The sequence below is a fragment of the Pseudophryne corroboree genome, chromosome 10 (assembly GCF_028390025.1).
Source record: "Pseudophryne corroboree isolate aPseCor3 chromosome 10, aPseCor3.hap2, whole genome shotgun sequence".
In the NCBI taxonomy this organism is placed as follows: domain Eukaryota; kingdom Metazoa; phylum Chordata; class Amphibia; order Anura; family Myobatrachidae; genus Pseudophryne; species Pseudophryne corroboree.
The window spans coordinates 258983780-258998994 of record NC_086453.1 but is presented as its reverse complement, the minus strand read 5'-3'; the positions used below and the strand labels follow the sequence as shown (position 1 = coordinate 258998994).

General features: G+C 37.7%; 1 protein-coding gene across 2 annotated transcripts in view; it reads right to left on the bottom strand.

Annotated features, from left to right (window-relative positions):
- Nucleotides 1-15215, bottom strand: part of LOC134965493 (nicotinamide N-methyltransferase-like) — a 67612-nt gene that overhangs the window by 38422 nt on the left and 13975 nt on the right. For both annotated transcript variants that reach the window (XM_063941897.1, XM_063941898.1), the window contains exon 2: nt 11550-11737. In XM_063941897.1, coding sequence (XP_063797967.1) covers nt 11550-11688 — 139 coding nt within the window. In that variant the 5' untranslated portion in view covers nt 11689-11737. The remainder of the gene's footprint in view (nt 1-11549; nt 11738-15215) is intronic.

Genomic DNA, 15215 nt, shown 5'->3' with positions numbered 1-15215 from the left:
TGGTCCGCCCTACCCAGCCGTTATTAGCCTTTCGTGATGCGGCGGGTCACGTGTAAGATAAAGACCCACCCCACTAAAGGGAACTATAATCAGTAGCCCCATAAGGGACCTTTTTAAGAATCAGTTATCTCCAAGGTATGTTTTGTTTTTGTTGTTTTGTTTTTTGGTACTCAATAAATTATAGTACGTTTAACAAATATCCATCTAGCTGTAGACCTTTTAATTATCAGTTTACATTAGATCCCTTTTCTCCTTCTCAAACAGGTAGTTTTCATAAACACCAATACAGGACTGCCAGTATTCCCAAAAGGAACCAACAATTAAGCTCCTATCAGGAGCTTGATTAGAGATCTACTTATCCTTATATTTAAGGTATGTTCTGCTGTAATCAATCAAAATAATTTGAGTAGTTTTAATAATAAACACATTTAATAATGTGTTCTATTCATAATTTTAGATCATGGCTGTTACATATCAACCTACTGATGATAAATAAGCCTGTCTTTTATATTCGGTAGGCACCCCTTTTTTAGATTTTCTCATTCCATTCATAAAACTTTTGTTTCTATTTAGGACATTTGTCCATTTGAAACAAAAAAAAGTATTTTCCTTTATTCCCAAACAAGTTACCCCTGATGAAGTCGATAAGATGAAACGCGTTGGATTTTTCAGTCAGAAGTTCTTAAACTTGTTTGTGAAGATATTCCCTCTCAAGCTCACACCTTGTAAGAGGTGAGGGAGTGTCTTACGTCAACAACAAACATATTAGTTTTAATGACATTTTAATAAGATTCTTGTGAATATTTCATGATGAATTATATGGAAAATTCCAATTGTTCCATTGTATGCTATTAAAATATTTTTTTTTTATTAATTGGCCTTGGGCCTCTTGTTTGGGTGACTATCTGGTGAGGGGGTGTCTATTACAGGTCCCTAGACACAAACATTCTACAGTATACAATTCATGCATATGGAAATAACGCTGGAAGATTCTGTGTAAATACATTCCATTTTAGCGCACTTGGGAAATTGTTTTTATCTTGTATGTTATTAAGGTCTTTCAACAGGGATCTCTTCCATTATGCTGGTCTCAGTTTGGCACGAGATAAAGATACTTTTGTGTTTATATATATATATATATATATATATACAGGTTGAGTCTCCCTTATCCAAAATGCTTGGGACCAGAGGTATTTTGGATATGGGATTTTTCCGGATTTTGGAATAATTGCATACCATAATAAGATATCATGGTGATGGGACCTAAATCTAAGCACAGAATGCATTTATGTTACATATACACCTTATACACACAGCCTGAAGGTAATTTTAGCCAATATTTTTTATAACTTTGTGCATTAAACAAAGTGTGTCTACATTCACACAATTCATTTATGTTTCATATACACCTTATACACACAGCCTGAAGGTCATTTAATACAATATTTTTAATAACTTTGTGTATTAAACAAAGTTTGTGTACATTGAGCCATCAAAAAACAAAGGTTTCACTATCTCACTCTTCCTCAAAAAAGTCCGTATTTCGGAATATTCCGTATTTCGGAATATTTGGATATGGGATACTCAACCTGTATATATATATATATAATGTGTAAGGGGGGGAGAAGAACAAATGCCTTATGGTGTAGTAAGTTTCAAACGTGCATTAAGACACACAAAGAATAATAAATGCATACCAGATAATGACTTGGGTAGGGCCTATCGCTCTCCACTTGAGCTGCTTAACACCATCTGCAATTCAGGAAGACAAACAATCGCCACATAGTGTACTATTAAAATGACCAGTATCGGCCCCACGAACCCAAACAGGTCTGCGTACCAGATCTATAAGGGTATCAAGCATATCATATAGATCTTTATCCAAATCTTCTGGACAAATGTTACCAGGATACGTAGTTCATGTCATCAGACCATTTAAATGCATTTATTGGTACATAAAAAGTCCAAACACTCAAAAACAAATAAATAAATAACCAAAATTAAGTTTTAGTAAAAAGATATAGCTTAGCTTGGCAGCTGGGCAACAGCCTTGTTCAGTTAGGTCTCTCAACGCATTTCGCCCACCAGGGCTTCCTCAGGATAATCCAGTGGGCTGTAATGAGGTGATATTTATACCTCTTTCTATCTAATCATCAGGTGGAACTGTTACTTCCGGTCCGCATCATTACCAGAACCGGAAGTGAAAGGGAATTGTAAACAATAATCATTCTTAATAATTAGAGCGCTTGTCACACAAACATCATTGGTGATTCAATGGGTTTTAAAACATTAATGAAAGTCAGTGTGTCATAATTCAATAAAAACTAGCACTACATATTCCTCATTAAACACATTAACTACGGGTAAGACACAGGAAGTGTCGTGGCTAACACGATCGAGTCACTTCCGGTCAAACGAGATACATATTGGGCTTGTGAGCGGAATATGGGTTTCCAGAACTGACACTTGTAACATCATCATGTCAGTCCTGGCGCCGGCGCCCACGGCATATGACACAGGTGATGGGCTAGAAATAAAATTAGCATATATAAACAAACCATCCCATTATATTACCAAACCTTGTGGATATTGATAGGGGATACTAATCATACAAATATAAAGTGCTTAAGAAAAATAACAACCCTATATGGTTAAGTTGTTGAAAAAGTGCAATTAATGCTGGACAAATGAAAAAATAATCACTTGAGCACCCAAATACAAAGTACATCTTTAACTGTGATATAAATGATATTAGCAGTATTCTTTTTATAAAAACCAGTTCTATAATAAAAAAATAAAAAGATGATGAAAGAATTAAATTGTTTCCTTTGGTCTCATACCGGGAACATTTGAAGTGTGGTCTCAATTATGTCTGTATAGGGTAATGGTTACTCACTAGCCCAAATATATAAATTAGTAAATAGATAGTATGCAGCTAATTGTAATGTAGAATAAAATATACATTTTAAAATATTAATTTTATAAAACATCCATTAAAAACAGTGAGACACATGGATGTACACAGATAAAAGGAGGTAGAGGTGCTTGGAAGACTCTTATAAAAAGGTGGTAGTCTCATATCCCTCGTTATGACATTGTGGGAACATTGTATTCAAAGTAGAAATCCCAAACATTTCACGTTGAGATAACTTCTTAAGTATATCTCCACCCCTAATGCCTAATTTGACATGTTCAATTGCCTTAAAGGTGAGTGTTTCAATGCTTGAATTATGAGTTTCCGCAAAGTGTCTTGATAGGTGATGGCTTTCTACTTTATTCTTTTTATTCCGCACATGTTCCTGAATACGTAACTTCAAAGGTCTCTTAGTCTTCCCGATATATTTCCGTTGGCACCCGCACTCTATCATGTATACCACAGATGTTGTATTGCAATTGACAAAGTCTTTCATTTTAAATTCTTTCATACCACTGGTATCGGAGAATGATCTCCTGTTAGGGTGTACGAATTTACACATATTGCAATGTCCACACTTGTACATCCCTTTACATTTTGGTAATCCCTGTGTGCTGATATTAGCATTCTTTAACATACTTGGTGCCAGTATCTCTTTTAGATTTTGGGATCTACGGAAAATGATCTCTGGGTGTTCTGGTAATACTTCTCTTAGTACTGGGTCCATTTTGAGTATATGCCAATGTCTGGAAAAAGAGTTCTTGATTTTCAGTTCCTCACAATTATATTTGGTTATAAATGGTGCCACCAGTTTCTTTTTAAGTTCTTTCTTCTTAGGTTGTAACAGTAATTCTCTCTCCAATTTTTCACCACGATTCACTGCATCAGCTATAATATTTTCCGGATATCCTCTTTCCCTGAACCTATCCACATACAGTTTGGATTGATCAGTGAAGGTTTCAGGGATACTACAATTCCTCTTAATTCTGTACATCTGTGAAAATGGAATCTTGTTCTTCCATTTTGTAGTATGGCTGCTGTCATAATGTAGATAACTATTTGTGTCAACTGTTTTAATTAAATTCTTGGTAATAACCATACCATTCTCATTACTGAGTATCAAATCCAAAAATTCTACATGTTCTTTACTCGCAGTGCTGGTAAATTTGAGGTTAAAATCGTTGGTCTGGATACCCTCCATACATTCGTTAAAACTTTCCATGTTTCCATCCCAAATAAAAATAATGTCATCATTAAACCTCTTGTAAAACAAATATTCTTTCCAAAGCAGATGTTCTCATAGATATAAGTTTGTTCCCACATCCCCATAAGGATGTTGACATAACTCGGTGCACAATCTGTACCCATGGCGGTACCACATACTTGTAGATAAAATGTGTCCATGAATTTAAAATAATTATGTGTCAAAATAAAATCAATCAGTGTGCATAAAAATTCGCAATGCATACTTGTGATATTTGGGTCAGATTCTAGTTTCGCACGGCATGCCTTAATCCCCTTCTAATTGGTAATACTAGTGTAGAGGGACTGAACATCAATGGTCGTCCAGATGAAGGTATCTTCCCACTTGAAATCCTTTAGCGAACTCAGGACACTAGTCGTGTCTTGTAAAAATGACGGAACATTTTGTACATGAGGTTTTAAAAAAACATCCACATATTCCAAGGGTGTGCTGTTAGAGAGTCTATACCTGCTATAATAGGTCTCCCGCGTGGGAGGTCCATACTCTTGTGTATCTTCGGTAGATGGTACATAATGGGTTTTATCGGGTTATTAATCATGAGATATTGGTATTTCCTCGCAAAGTGTCGTTTCAGTTTCAGATTTCTTACATACTGTATTTATTTAAGTCAATGACCATCTGAAACTTATCATGTTTTTACGTAGGTGCAAAGGTGATTCCTTTGCTCAGTAGGGATATTTGAGGTTGTGTCAATGTATGTTTAGATAAGTTAAAGATGCCCTTCTCCTGTGGATGGGTTATCTGTAATATCTTTTTCTTGGATTTTCTTCTTCTTCCTCCTCATTTCCCCATTATTGTAATCTTCGTGTTAATGGTGACGCAATGTTGATACTTTTCTTTATTCTCCTCTGTTGGTCTCAATCTCTGTGCATTCTCACTGGTCTTTGCTCTAAAAAATGGTCCTCGTTATTTGTTGTAGAGCTGGTTGTTGGACATTCCAGGGCTGCATACCGATTTTCTGTCCTAATTACTCCAACTCTTGAATTTGTTGATTGTTTCTGAAAGGAGGATGATCTGTTTCCCTGATTTTGCCAATGTTGTAAATGATCCAATGACCTATGCGGCATCCTCCCACTACTTCTATCCTGTACTTGGGCTCTGGACCAATTTTTGATCTTGTTGTTGTCATAGTCCCTCTTATCTCTTAGGAATTTTTGCTCTTTATTCCTGGTGACATCTTCCTCCACTTTTTCCAGTTTCTCACTGAGCACTTTTTCATTGATCTTGAATTGTTCACTATCTTTAAATTTACTGAGGGCATGGTCTTTGGTCTTAAGGTCATCTTCTGTAGATAACAATTCTGTCTTCTTTTCTTTCTCAATGAGTTTCATTAGATTGAAATGAATTCAAGAGTTGAAGTAATTAGGACAGAAAATCGGTATGCAGCCCTGGAACGTCCAACAACCAGCTCTACAACAAATAACAAGGACAGAGATCGAGACCAACAGGGGAGAATAAAGGAAAGTATCAACATTGCATCACCATTAAAACAAAGATTACAAGAAGAGGGAAATGAGGAGGAAGAAGAAGAAAATCCAGATTTTGTACATTAAACCTCATGTACAAAATCTTCCATCATTTTTAAAAGACACGACTAGTGTCCTGAGTTCGCTAAAGGATTTCAAGTGGGAAGATACCTTCATCTGGACGACCATTGATGTTCAGTCCCTCTACACTAGTATTACCCATGAGAAGGGGATTAAGGCATGCCGTGCGAAACTAGAATCTGACCCAAATATCACAAGTTTGCATTGCAAATTTTTATGCACACTGATTTTATTTTGACACATAATTATTTTAAATTCATGGACACATTTTATCTACAAGTATGTGGTACCGCCATGGGTACAATTTTCACACTGAGTTATGCCAACATCCTTATGGGGATGTGGGAACAAACTTATATCTATGAGAACATCTGCTTTGGAAAGAATATTCTTTTTACAAAAGGTATATTGATGACATTATTTTAATTTGGGATGGAAAGTTTTAACGAATGTATGGAGGGTATCCAGACCAACGATTTTAACCTCAAATTTACCAGCACTGCGAGTAATGAACATGTAGAATTTTTGGATTTGATACTCAGTAAAGAGAATGGGATGGTTATTACCAAGAATTTCATTAAAACAGTTGACACGAATAGTTATCTATATTATGACAGCAGCCATACTACAAAATGGAAGAACAAGATTCCGTTTTCACATATGTACAGAATTAAGAGGAATTGTAGTATCCCTGAAACCTTCACTGATCAATCCAAACTGTATGCGGATAGGTTCAGGGAAAGAGGATATCTGGAACATATAGCTGATGCAGTGAATCGTGGTGAAAAATTGGAGTGTGAATTACTGTTACAACCTAAGAAGAAAGAGCTTAAAAAGAAACTGATGGCATCATTCATGACAAAATATAACTGTGAGGAACTGAAAATCAAGAAATCTTTTTCCAGACATTGGCATATACTCAAAATGTACCCAGTACTGAGAGAAATATTACCAGAGCACCCAGAGATAATTTTCCATAGATCCCAAAATCTATAAGAGATACTGGCACCAAGTATGTTAAAGGATGCTAAGATCAGCACACAGGAATTACCAAAATGTAAAGGGATGTACAAGTGTGGACATTGTAATATGTGTAAATTTGTACACCCTAACTGGAGATCATTCTCCGTTACCAGTGGTATGAAAGAATTTAAAATGAAAGACTTTGTCAATTGCAATACTACATCTGTGGTATGCATGATAGAGTGCGGGTGCCAACGGAAATATATCGAGAAGACTAAGAGACCTCTGAAGTGACGTATTCAGGAACATGTGCGGAATATAAAGAGTACAGTAGAAAGCCATCCCCTATCAAGACACTTTGCGGAAACTCATAATTCAAGCATTGAAACACTCACCTTTAAGGCTATTGAACATGTCAAATTAGGCATTAGGGGTGGAGATATACTTAAGAAGTTATCTCAGCGTGAAATGTTTTGGATTTTTACTCTGAATACAATGTTCCTACAAGGTCATAACGAGGGATATGAGATTGCCCCCTTTTTATAAGAGTCTTCAAAACACCTCTCCCTCCTTTTATCTGTGTACATCCATGTGTCACACTGTTTTTAGTGTAAGTTTTACAAAATGTATATTTTAAAATGTATATTTTATTCTACATTACGTTTAGCTGCATACTATCTATTTACTAATTTATATATTTGGGCTAGTGAGTAACCATTACCCTATACACACATAATTGAAACCGCACATCAAATGTTCCCGGTATGAGACCAAAGGAATCAATATAATCCTTTCATCTTCTTTTTAATTTTTTATTATAGAACTGGTTTTTATAAAAAAATACTGCTAATATCATTTATATCACAATTAAAGATGTACTTTTTATTTGGGTGCTCAAGTGATTATTGTTTCATTTATCCAGCACTAAATGCACTTTTTCAACAACTTAACCATATAGGGTTGCTATTTTTCTTAAGCACTTTATATGTGTCTAATTAGTATCCCCTATCAATAGCCACAAGTTTTGGTAATATAATGGGATAGTTTGTTTATATATGCTAATTTTATTTCTAGCCCATCCCCTTTGTCATATGCCGTGGGCGTAGGCGCCGGTGCCGGGACTGACACGATGATGTTACACGTGTCACTTTCAGAAACCCGTATTCCGCCGCTCACAAGCCCACTTTTTATCTTGTTTGACTGTAAGTGACTCGATCGTGTTAGCTGCGACACTTACTGTGTCTTACCCGTAGTTAGTGTGTTTAATGAGGAATATGTAGCGATCGTTTTTTGTTGAATTAAGACACACTGACTTTCATTAATGTTTTAAAACCCATTGAATCACCAATGATGTTTGTGTGACAAGCGCTCTAATTATTAAGAATGATTATTGTTTACAATTCCCTTTCAATTCCGGTTCCGGTAATGATGCGGATCGGAAGTAACAGTTCTACCAGATGATTAGATAGAAAGAGGTATAAATACCACCTCATGACAGCCCACTGGAATCTCCTGAGGAAGCCCTGGCGGGCGAAATACATTGAGAGACCTAACTGAACAAGCTTGTTTCCCAGCTGCCAAGCTAAGCTATATCTTTTTACTAAAACTTCATTTTGGTAATTTGTTTATTTGTTTTTGAGTGTTTGAACTTTTTATGTACCAATAAATGCATTTAAATGGTCTGATGACCTAAACTACTGTACGTATCCTGGTAACATGCGTCCGGAAGATTTGGATAAAGAGCTATATGATATGCTTGATGCCCTTATAGATCTGGTACTCAGACCTTTTTGGGTTTGAGGGGCCGATACTAGTAATTTTAATAGTACACTATGTGGCGATTGTTTGTCTTCCTGAATTGCAGATGGTGTTAAGCAGCTCAAGTGGAGAGCGATAGGCCCTACCCAAGTCATTATCTGGTACGCAATTATTATTCTTTGTGTGTCGAAATGCATGTTTGAAACTTACTACACCATAAGGCACTTCTTCTCCCCCACTTACATTTACAGAACTATTGCCATACACCATATGGCTTTTTGAAGAACTGAGCAGCCTCCCAGAAGATTGGAAGGTGTTCAAAAAGGACTAAGTAGCCTTGACTCCCCCCATCTTTTCCCTTGCTGAACTTATCAAGGCATTATTATTGAAACTGTACTTATGAACTAATTTTGATCAAAAGGTACCCACCTATTTGTAAAAGCGGCATTTGTAATTCTCGAACCTTAGACAAGCTCACTGATCTACACGATCTTTTCATATATATATATATATATATATATATATATATATATACATACATAGTGCATCCAGAAAGTATTTGCATTGCTTCAGTTTTTCCATATTTTATGTTACAGCCTTATTACAAAATGGAATAAATTAATTTTTTCTCTCAAAATTCTACACACAATGGCCCATAATGACAACATGAATAAAGTGTTTTTGAGATTTTTGCAAATTTAATAAAAATAAAAAACTAAGAAATCACATGTATATAAGTATTTACAACTTTTGCTCAGTACTTTGTTAATGCACCTTTGGCAACAATTATAGCCTCAAGTCTTTTTAAATATGATGCCACAAGCTTGGCACACCTATCTTTGGGCAATTTCACCCATTCTCCTTTTCAGCACCTCTCAAGTTCCATCAGGGTGGATGGGAAGCGTCGGTTCACAGCCATTTTCAGATCTCTCCAGAGATGTTCAATTGGATTCAAGTCTGGGCTCTGGCTGGGCCAGTCAAGGACATTCACAGAGTTGTCCTGAAGCCACTCCTTTGATATCTTGGCTTTGTGCTTAGGGTCGTTGTCCTGCTGAAAGATGATCCGTCACCCCAGTCTGAGGTCAAGAGTGCTCTGGTGCAGGTTTTTTTCCAGGATGTCTCTTACATTGCTGCATTCATCTTTCCCTCTATCCTGACTAGTCTCTCAGTTCATACCACAGAAAAACATTCCCAAAGCATGATGCTGCCACCACCATGCTTCACTGTAGTGATGGTATTGGTCTGGTGATGAGCAGTGCCTGGTTTCCTCCAAAGATGATGCCTAACATTCACACCAAAGAGTTCATTATTTGTCTCATCAGACCAGAGAATCTTGATTCTCATGGTCTTAGAGTCTTTCAGGTGCAATATGGCAAACTCCAGGTGGGCTGCAATGTGCTTTTACTGAGGAGTGGCTTCCATCTGGCCACTCTACCATACGGGCCTGATTGGTGGATTGCTGCAGAGATGGTTGTCCTGGTAGGTTCTCCTCTCTCCACAGAGGAATGCTGTAGCTCTAACAGAGTGACCATCAGGTTCTTAGTCACCTCCCTCACTAGGGCCCTTCTTCCCCGATCGCTCAGTTTAGACGCCCGGCCAGCTCTAGGAAGAGTCTTGGCGGTTCTTAACTTCTTTCATTTATGGATGATGGAGGCCACTGTGCTCATCGGGACTTTCAAAGCAGCAGATATTTTTCTGTATACTTCCCCAAATTTGTGCCTTGAGACAATCCTGTCTCTGAGGTCTACAGACAATTCCTTTGACTTCATGCTTGGTTTGTGCTCAGACATGCACTGTCAAATGTTGGACCTTATATAGACAGGTGTGTGTACATCCAAATCATGTCAAATTAACTGAATTTTCCACATGTGGACTCCAATTAAGCTGTAGGAACATCTCAAGGATTATCAGTGGAAACAGGATGCACCTGAGCTCAATTTTGAGCTTCATGGCAAAGGCTGTGAATACTTATATACTGTACATGTGATTTCTTAGTTCTTTATTTTTAATAAATTTGCAAACGTGAAGTGCTGTGAATACTTTCCAGATCCACTGTGTGTGTGTGTGTGTGTGTGTGTGTGTGTGTGTGTGTGTGTGTGTGTGTGTGTGTGTGTGTATATATATATATATATATATATATATATATAAAATTCAAAGAACTTGTGATTTCCCATGCATGGTAAAAATGCTTAGTTCAAAAGTAGAGCAATGTGTTAACTTAAAGTGTTTAGTTAAATTGGGCAAAATAACCATCATTTGTATGCTAATCGAGTCTTATGGGGCAGATTGTATATCATGTGCACGTGTGTTTGAGTAGCATAAAGCATTTAGTGATGGTCGTGAGGATGTTGAAGATGATGAATATCCCGGAAGACCTTGCACATCAAAAACAAAAGAAAATGTATAAAACATTTTACAAAACTGCTTGCGCTGACCGTCGACTCCGCATCTGAATGATCGCAGAAATGGAAAACAGTGACAAAGAAACTGTTAGGCAAGTTTTGCATCAAGATCTTAACATGACAAAAGTTTGTGCTAAGATGGTTCCAAGGCTTCTCACTGTCGAGCAGAGAGAAATAGAAAATAAGAATGCAGCAGTGTGTAGAAGCAGAATGGGAGTACAAAGAAGAGGAATGGAGTTAAAATGTACTTTAATAGTTATACATAAATTATAACATCAGTCTCGTCATGTAACAGTCACACTTCTTATATGTAAACAGCACAGGTTCAGCACTCCAGATAATTATCAATGACTGTGCAAAACCTGCATGTAGAATCAACGTTTGTCAGAAAAAAAAAACAAGGTACAGTATATTTTTTATTGTTGCCACTGCATAAAAAAATAAAATACTGTACTAAAACTTCTGTTAAAATGTGACCAGCTCGTAATGTACAAATGTAGGGTCAATACAAGCAGTACTGTATCTTGCAAAGTGAATCCAGGAAGTTTGCTTATAGCATTAAACACACATTCTGGGAACTCAGTGGTAACTTGATTACCATAGCTACAACTAATACATAAATCAATTTATCATTAATAGTGCTTATACTGCTGTATAATGTATGCAATTATTTATCCATTTTTCCACTGTTAAATATTTACCTTTAGTAAATGTTTCATGAAGCATCTTCAGTGCAAATTCTCTCCATTCTCCAGATAAAATTTCTGTTCCTACCGCATAGTATGTCTGGTAGTATTCTGAAGGGTTAAAGTCATCAATGTATTTTTGATTGTTCTCCATGTTCTTTTCTTCTCAGAAAGATTCACACTGTGTTGGATTCTCTTAAATACTTCAGGAAAAAGAAACAGGTTATTAAAATAATGCATATAATTATTAGAAATAAAAAAATAATATGTACTGTATGGAATAACTGACATGATTTGGTTCTATTTGGGTCATTCCGAGTTCTTCGCTCGTTGCCGATTTTCGCTATGCTGCGATTTGTTGCTAAATGCGCATGCGCATGGTACGCAGAGCGCATGCGCTAAGTTATTTAACACAAAACTTAGTAGATTTGCTGGTGTTCGTGCAAAGCTTTTCAGTCGCACTGCTGATTGTGAATCATTGACAGGAAAGGGGCATTTCTGGGTGGTAACTGAGCATTTTCCGGGAGTGTGCTAAAAAACGCAGGCTTGTCAGGCAAAAATGCAGGAGTGTCTGGAGAAACGGGTGAGTGGCTGGCCGAATGCAGGGTGTGTTTGTGATGTCAAACCAGGAACTAAACGGACTGAGCTGATCGCAATCTAGGAGTAGGTCTGGAGCTACTCAGAAACTGCAAGAAAATATTTAGTAGCAGTTCTGCTAATCTTTCGTTTGCTATTCTGCTAAGCTAAGATACACTCCCAGAGGGCGGCTGCCTAGCGTTTGCAATGCTGCTAAAAGCAGCTAGCGAGCGATCAACTCGGAATGACCACCTATGTGCTCTGATTTGTTTTTCAGATTTGAAAATTGTAACTTTAGTGATCAATGCAAACTGCTCTATTTATTATTGATTAACCAGGTTAGAAATGTACTTTCCTGTACTGTACCATGGACCTAATTCAGCAAAAGTTGTAGTTTTGCAAAAAGTAGCAAAACTACAACTCTTTTCAGTAGGGTCCCCCCCCCCCCCCCCCTGCTAACATGCATCACTATACAGCAATGCGCTCGCATGATTAGGGTTGTCCCCTGCCTACACGGTATAGCTGCAAAGGCAGGCGGCTACCTGCCATTTTTTTATTGCTATGGCTGCGTGGGACATCACACAGCCTCAGCAAATCACCACAGTAACAGTCCGGACACTCCTCTGTTGTCTGGACCGCGCCCCTGAAATGGAGCATCAACGCCCACAGAACGCGGCGTCGATATTCCATTCCCGCTCCCTCTAGGTTTCTCTCTGAAGAGAATGCAGTTTATGACCTTATGCATACTGAAATTGCTCCATAGCGATTTCAGCAGATCAGTGTCTGATGCTGAATTAGCCCCCATAGAACATTATGTTTTGATTTTCCAGCATGGTCAGTATTCAGTTCCAAGTGAATCTACGTTCAGTACACTAAAGCTGATTACCTAACTATAAGAAATAAGAACCCATATTGTAGTCTTATTTGTGCACATTCACTTAACTATGGGGGTAATTCAGACCTGATCGCTAGGCTGTGTTTTCTCACAGCCTGCGATCAGGTCTGAACTGCGCATGCGTATGCACCGCAATGCGCAGGCATGATGGTCCGCATAAACAGGGATCGGTGCATAGCGATGGGATGGTGCGAAAAAAGTGATTGCACGGGCGATCGCATGGTGACTGACAGGAAGAGGGCATTTGTGGGTGGCAACTGGCAATTTTCAGGGAGTGTCTGGAAAAATGCAGGCATATCCAAGCGTTGGAAGGTCTGATGTTAATTCCAGTCCTGGACAGGCTGAAGTGATCGCAGTGGCTAAGTAAGTCCTGTGCTGCGTAGAAACTGCACAAAATCAGTTTGTGCAGCTCTGCTGCACATGCGTTTGCACACTTGCACAGCTAAAATACACTCCCCCAGTAGGCGGCAACTATCTGATCACAGAGCTGCAAAAATTGCTGCCCAGCAATCAGGTCTGAATTAGGCCCTATGTATGCCAAGTGCATTGCAAGGGACACACCCAATCCTGGTCCTTGAAAACACTTGTGCTAAAGGGGGATGCACCTATAGCACATTTGGAGATCTCGGAATACTTTGCAAAATGGGCATGGTGAAAACTTATCATTACAAATTATTTTGATCATTTTAACTTTTAATGTTTGTCTTCTACTATTCTGCTCCATTTCACTTAATTTATGTCTTAACTAGGTACAAGAGTTATAACATATCAGCAGAGCCATAACTAGATACATTGGTGCTCTGTGAAAGAAATAGAATTTCGTGCTTCCTCACCCCCATATTTAAAACAAGCACAGGGTGCGACAATTGTGACCATACTTCTTCCTTCTCTTCAACAGGTAATTCCATCTACTAGCCTCCTGCAGAACATTGCACCCAAATGACTGCTTATGAATATATACTTGTCTAGGTAATTCCATCTACTAGCCTCCTGCAGAACATTGCACCCAGATGACAGCTTGTGAATATATACTTGTCTAGGTTTATTGAAAATGAGAGCTGCAGATTATCACTACTGATTGCACTGAATTACTAATTAGCAAATTGGGTGATAAGAATTATAGCATTGCTATAGGCATAAGAAATATGTTTTTTTATTAAATTGCTTATGCACATGATGGGTTGCAATTGATAAATTGGAATGTTATCTCCTGAGTATAGGCATGAGGGCATGACTCAGATAAATCTCAGTGGTTGGTATGTTAGCTTGTTTTCTTTAAACTGTTTTATTACTAGCCATTGCTGGGGGAGGGATCATTGGAGTTGGGTGTAAAGTGTATTCACATGCTTGGTCCATTACTTAAAGAGCATTAAGGAGGCTTGGGCCATAGTCTTGTGGCCATTAATTCAAAGGACATTATTCAAAGCATAACTACAATTTTAAACATAATTTTGACGTTACACCAACGTTAAACCAAAGGTAAACAGAAGGACAACAATCAATCGACAATCAGGACCACTGAAGGACTGATTTCAAACAAATGTGAGTCCAATTCCTCTACACATCAAACTACTCCAGTCTTAGTAACCTACACACTTATAACTTAAATCTGTGTTTGGAATGCTGCAAGACCTTTTCACTTCATCTGCAACTACTCAAATTTATGTCTATACAGTAGCTTACCAAAAACATCTGAATTCTCACCTGTACCTATGTTATCTGTCTTTTTAAACTATGAAAAGACATCCCCAGTCTGCTCACTACAGTTCTCTCTTATGCAAACTCATGTATGTTTTTTGATATACTTATTGGCTTGTAATTGGCATTGCATGTGCGGGGAAGTTGCTCAGTGAAACATAGTTTATTATTGCATGCTGTCTGGTGTTTACCTCATTTGATCATTTGGCCATTTGTGGTCAGGTTTAATCCATCTTTACATTTAGTGATATGTAGTCGTGGTGTAAAGGATAGAGTGTGATTCCTGATTAGTAAAAAAAAAAATACCAACTGAGCAACATCACCAAACAGGTAATTTCAACTTTCAACTTGTCATTTATTTTGTACTGTCTGGACATGGCTACTAATAACAGATGCACAGACAAAATTCTTAAAGCTATGTGTGCAAATGCTAGGAGCTTAGGAGACAACATTTCAGAGCTAACTGCGATAATGACAAGGATTTTGTGGCAATAACAGAGTCATGGTGCAAT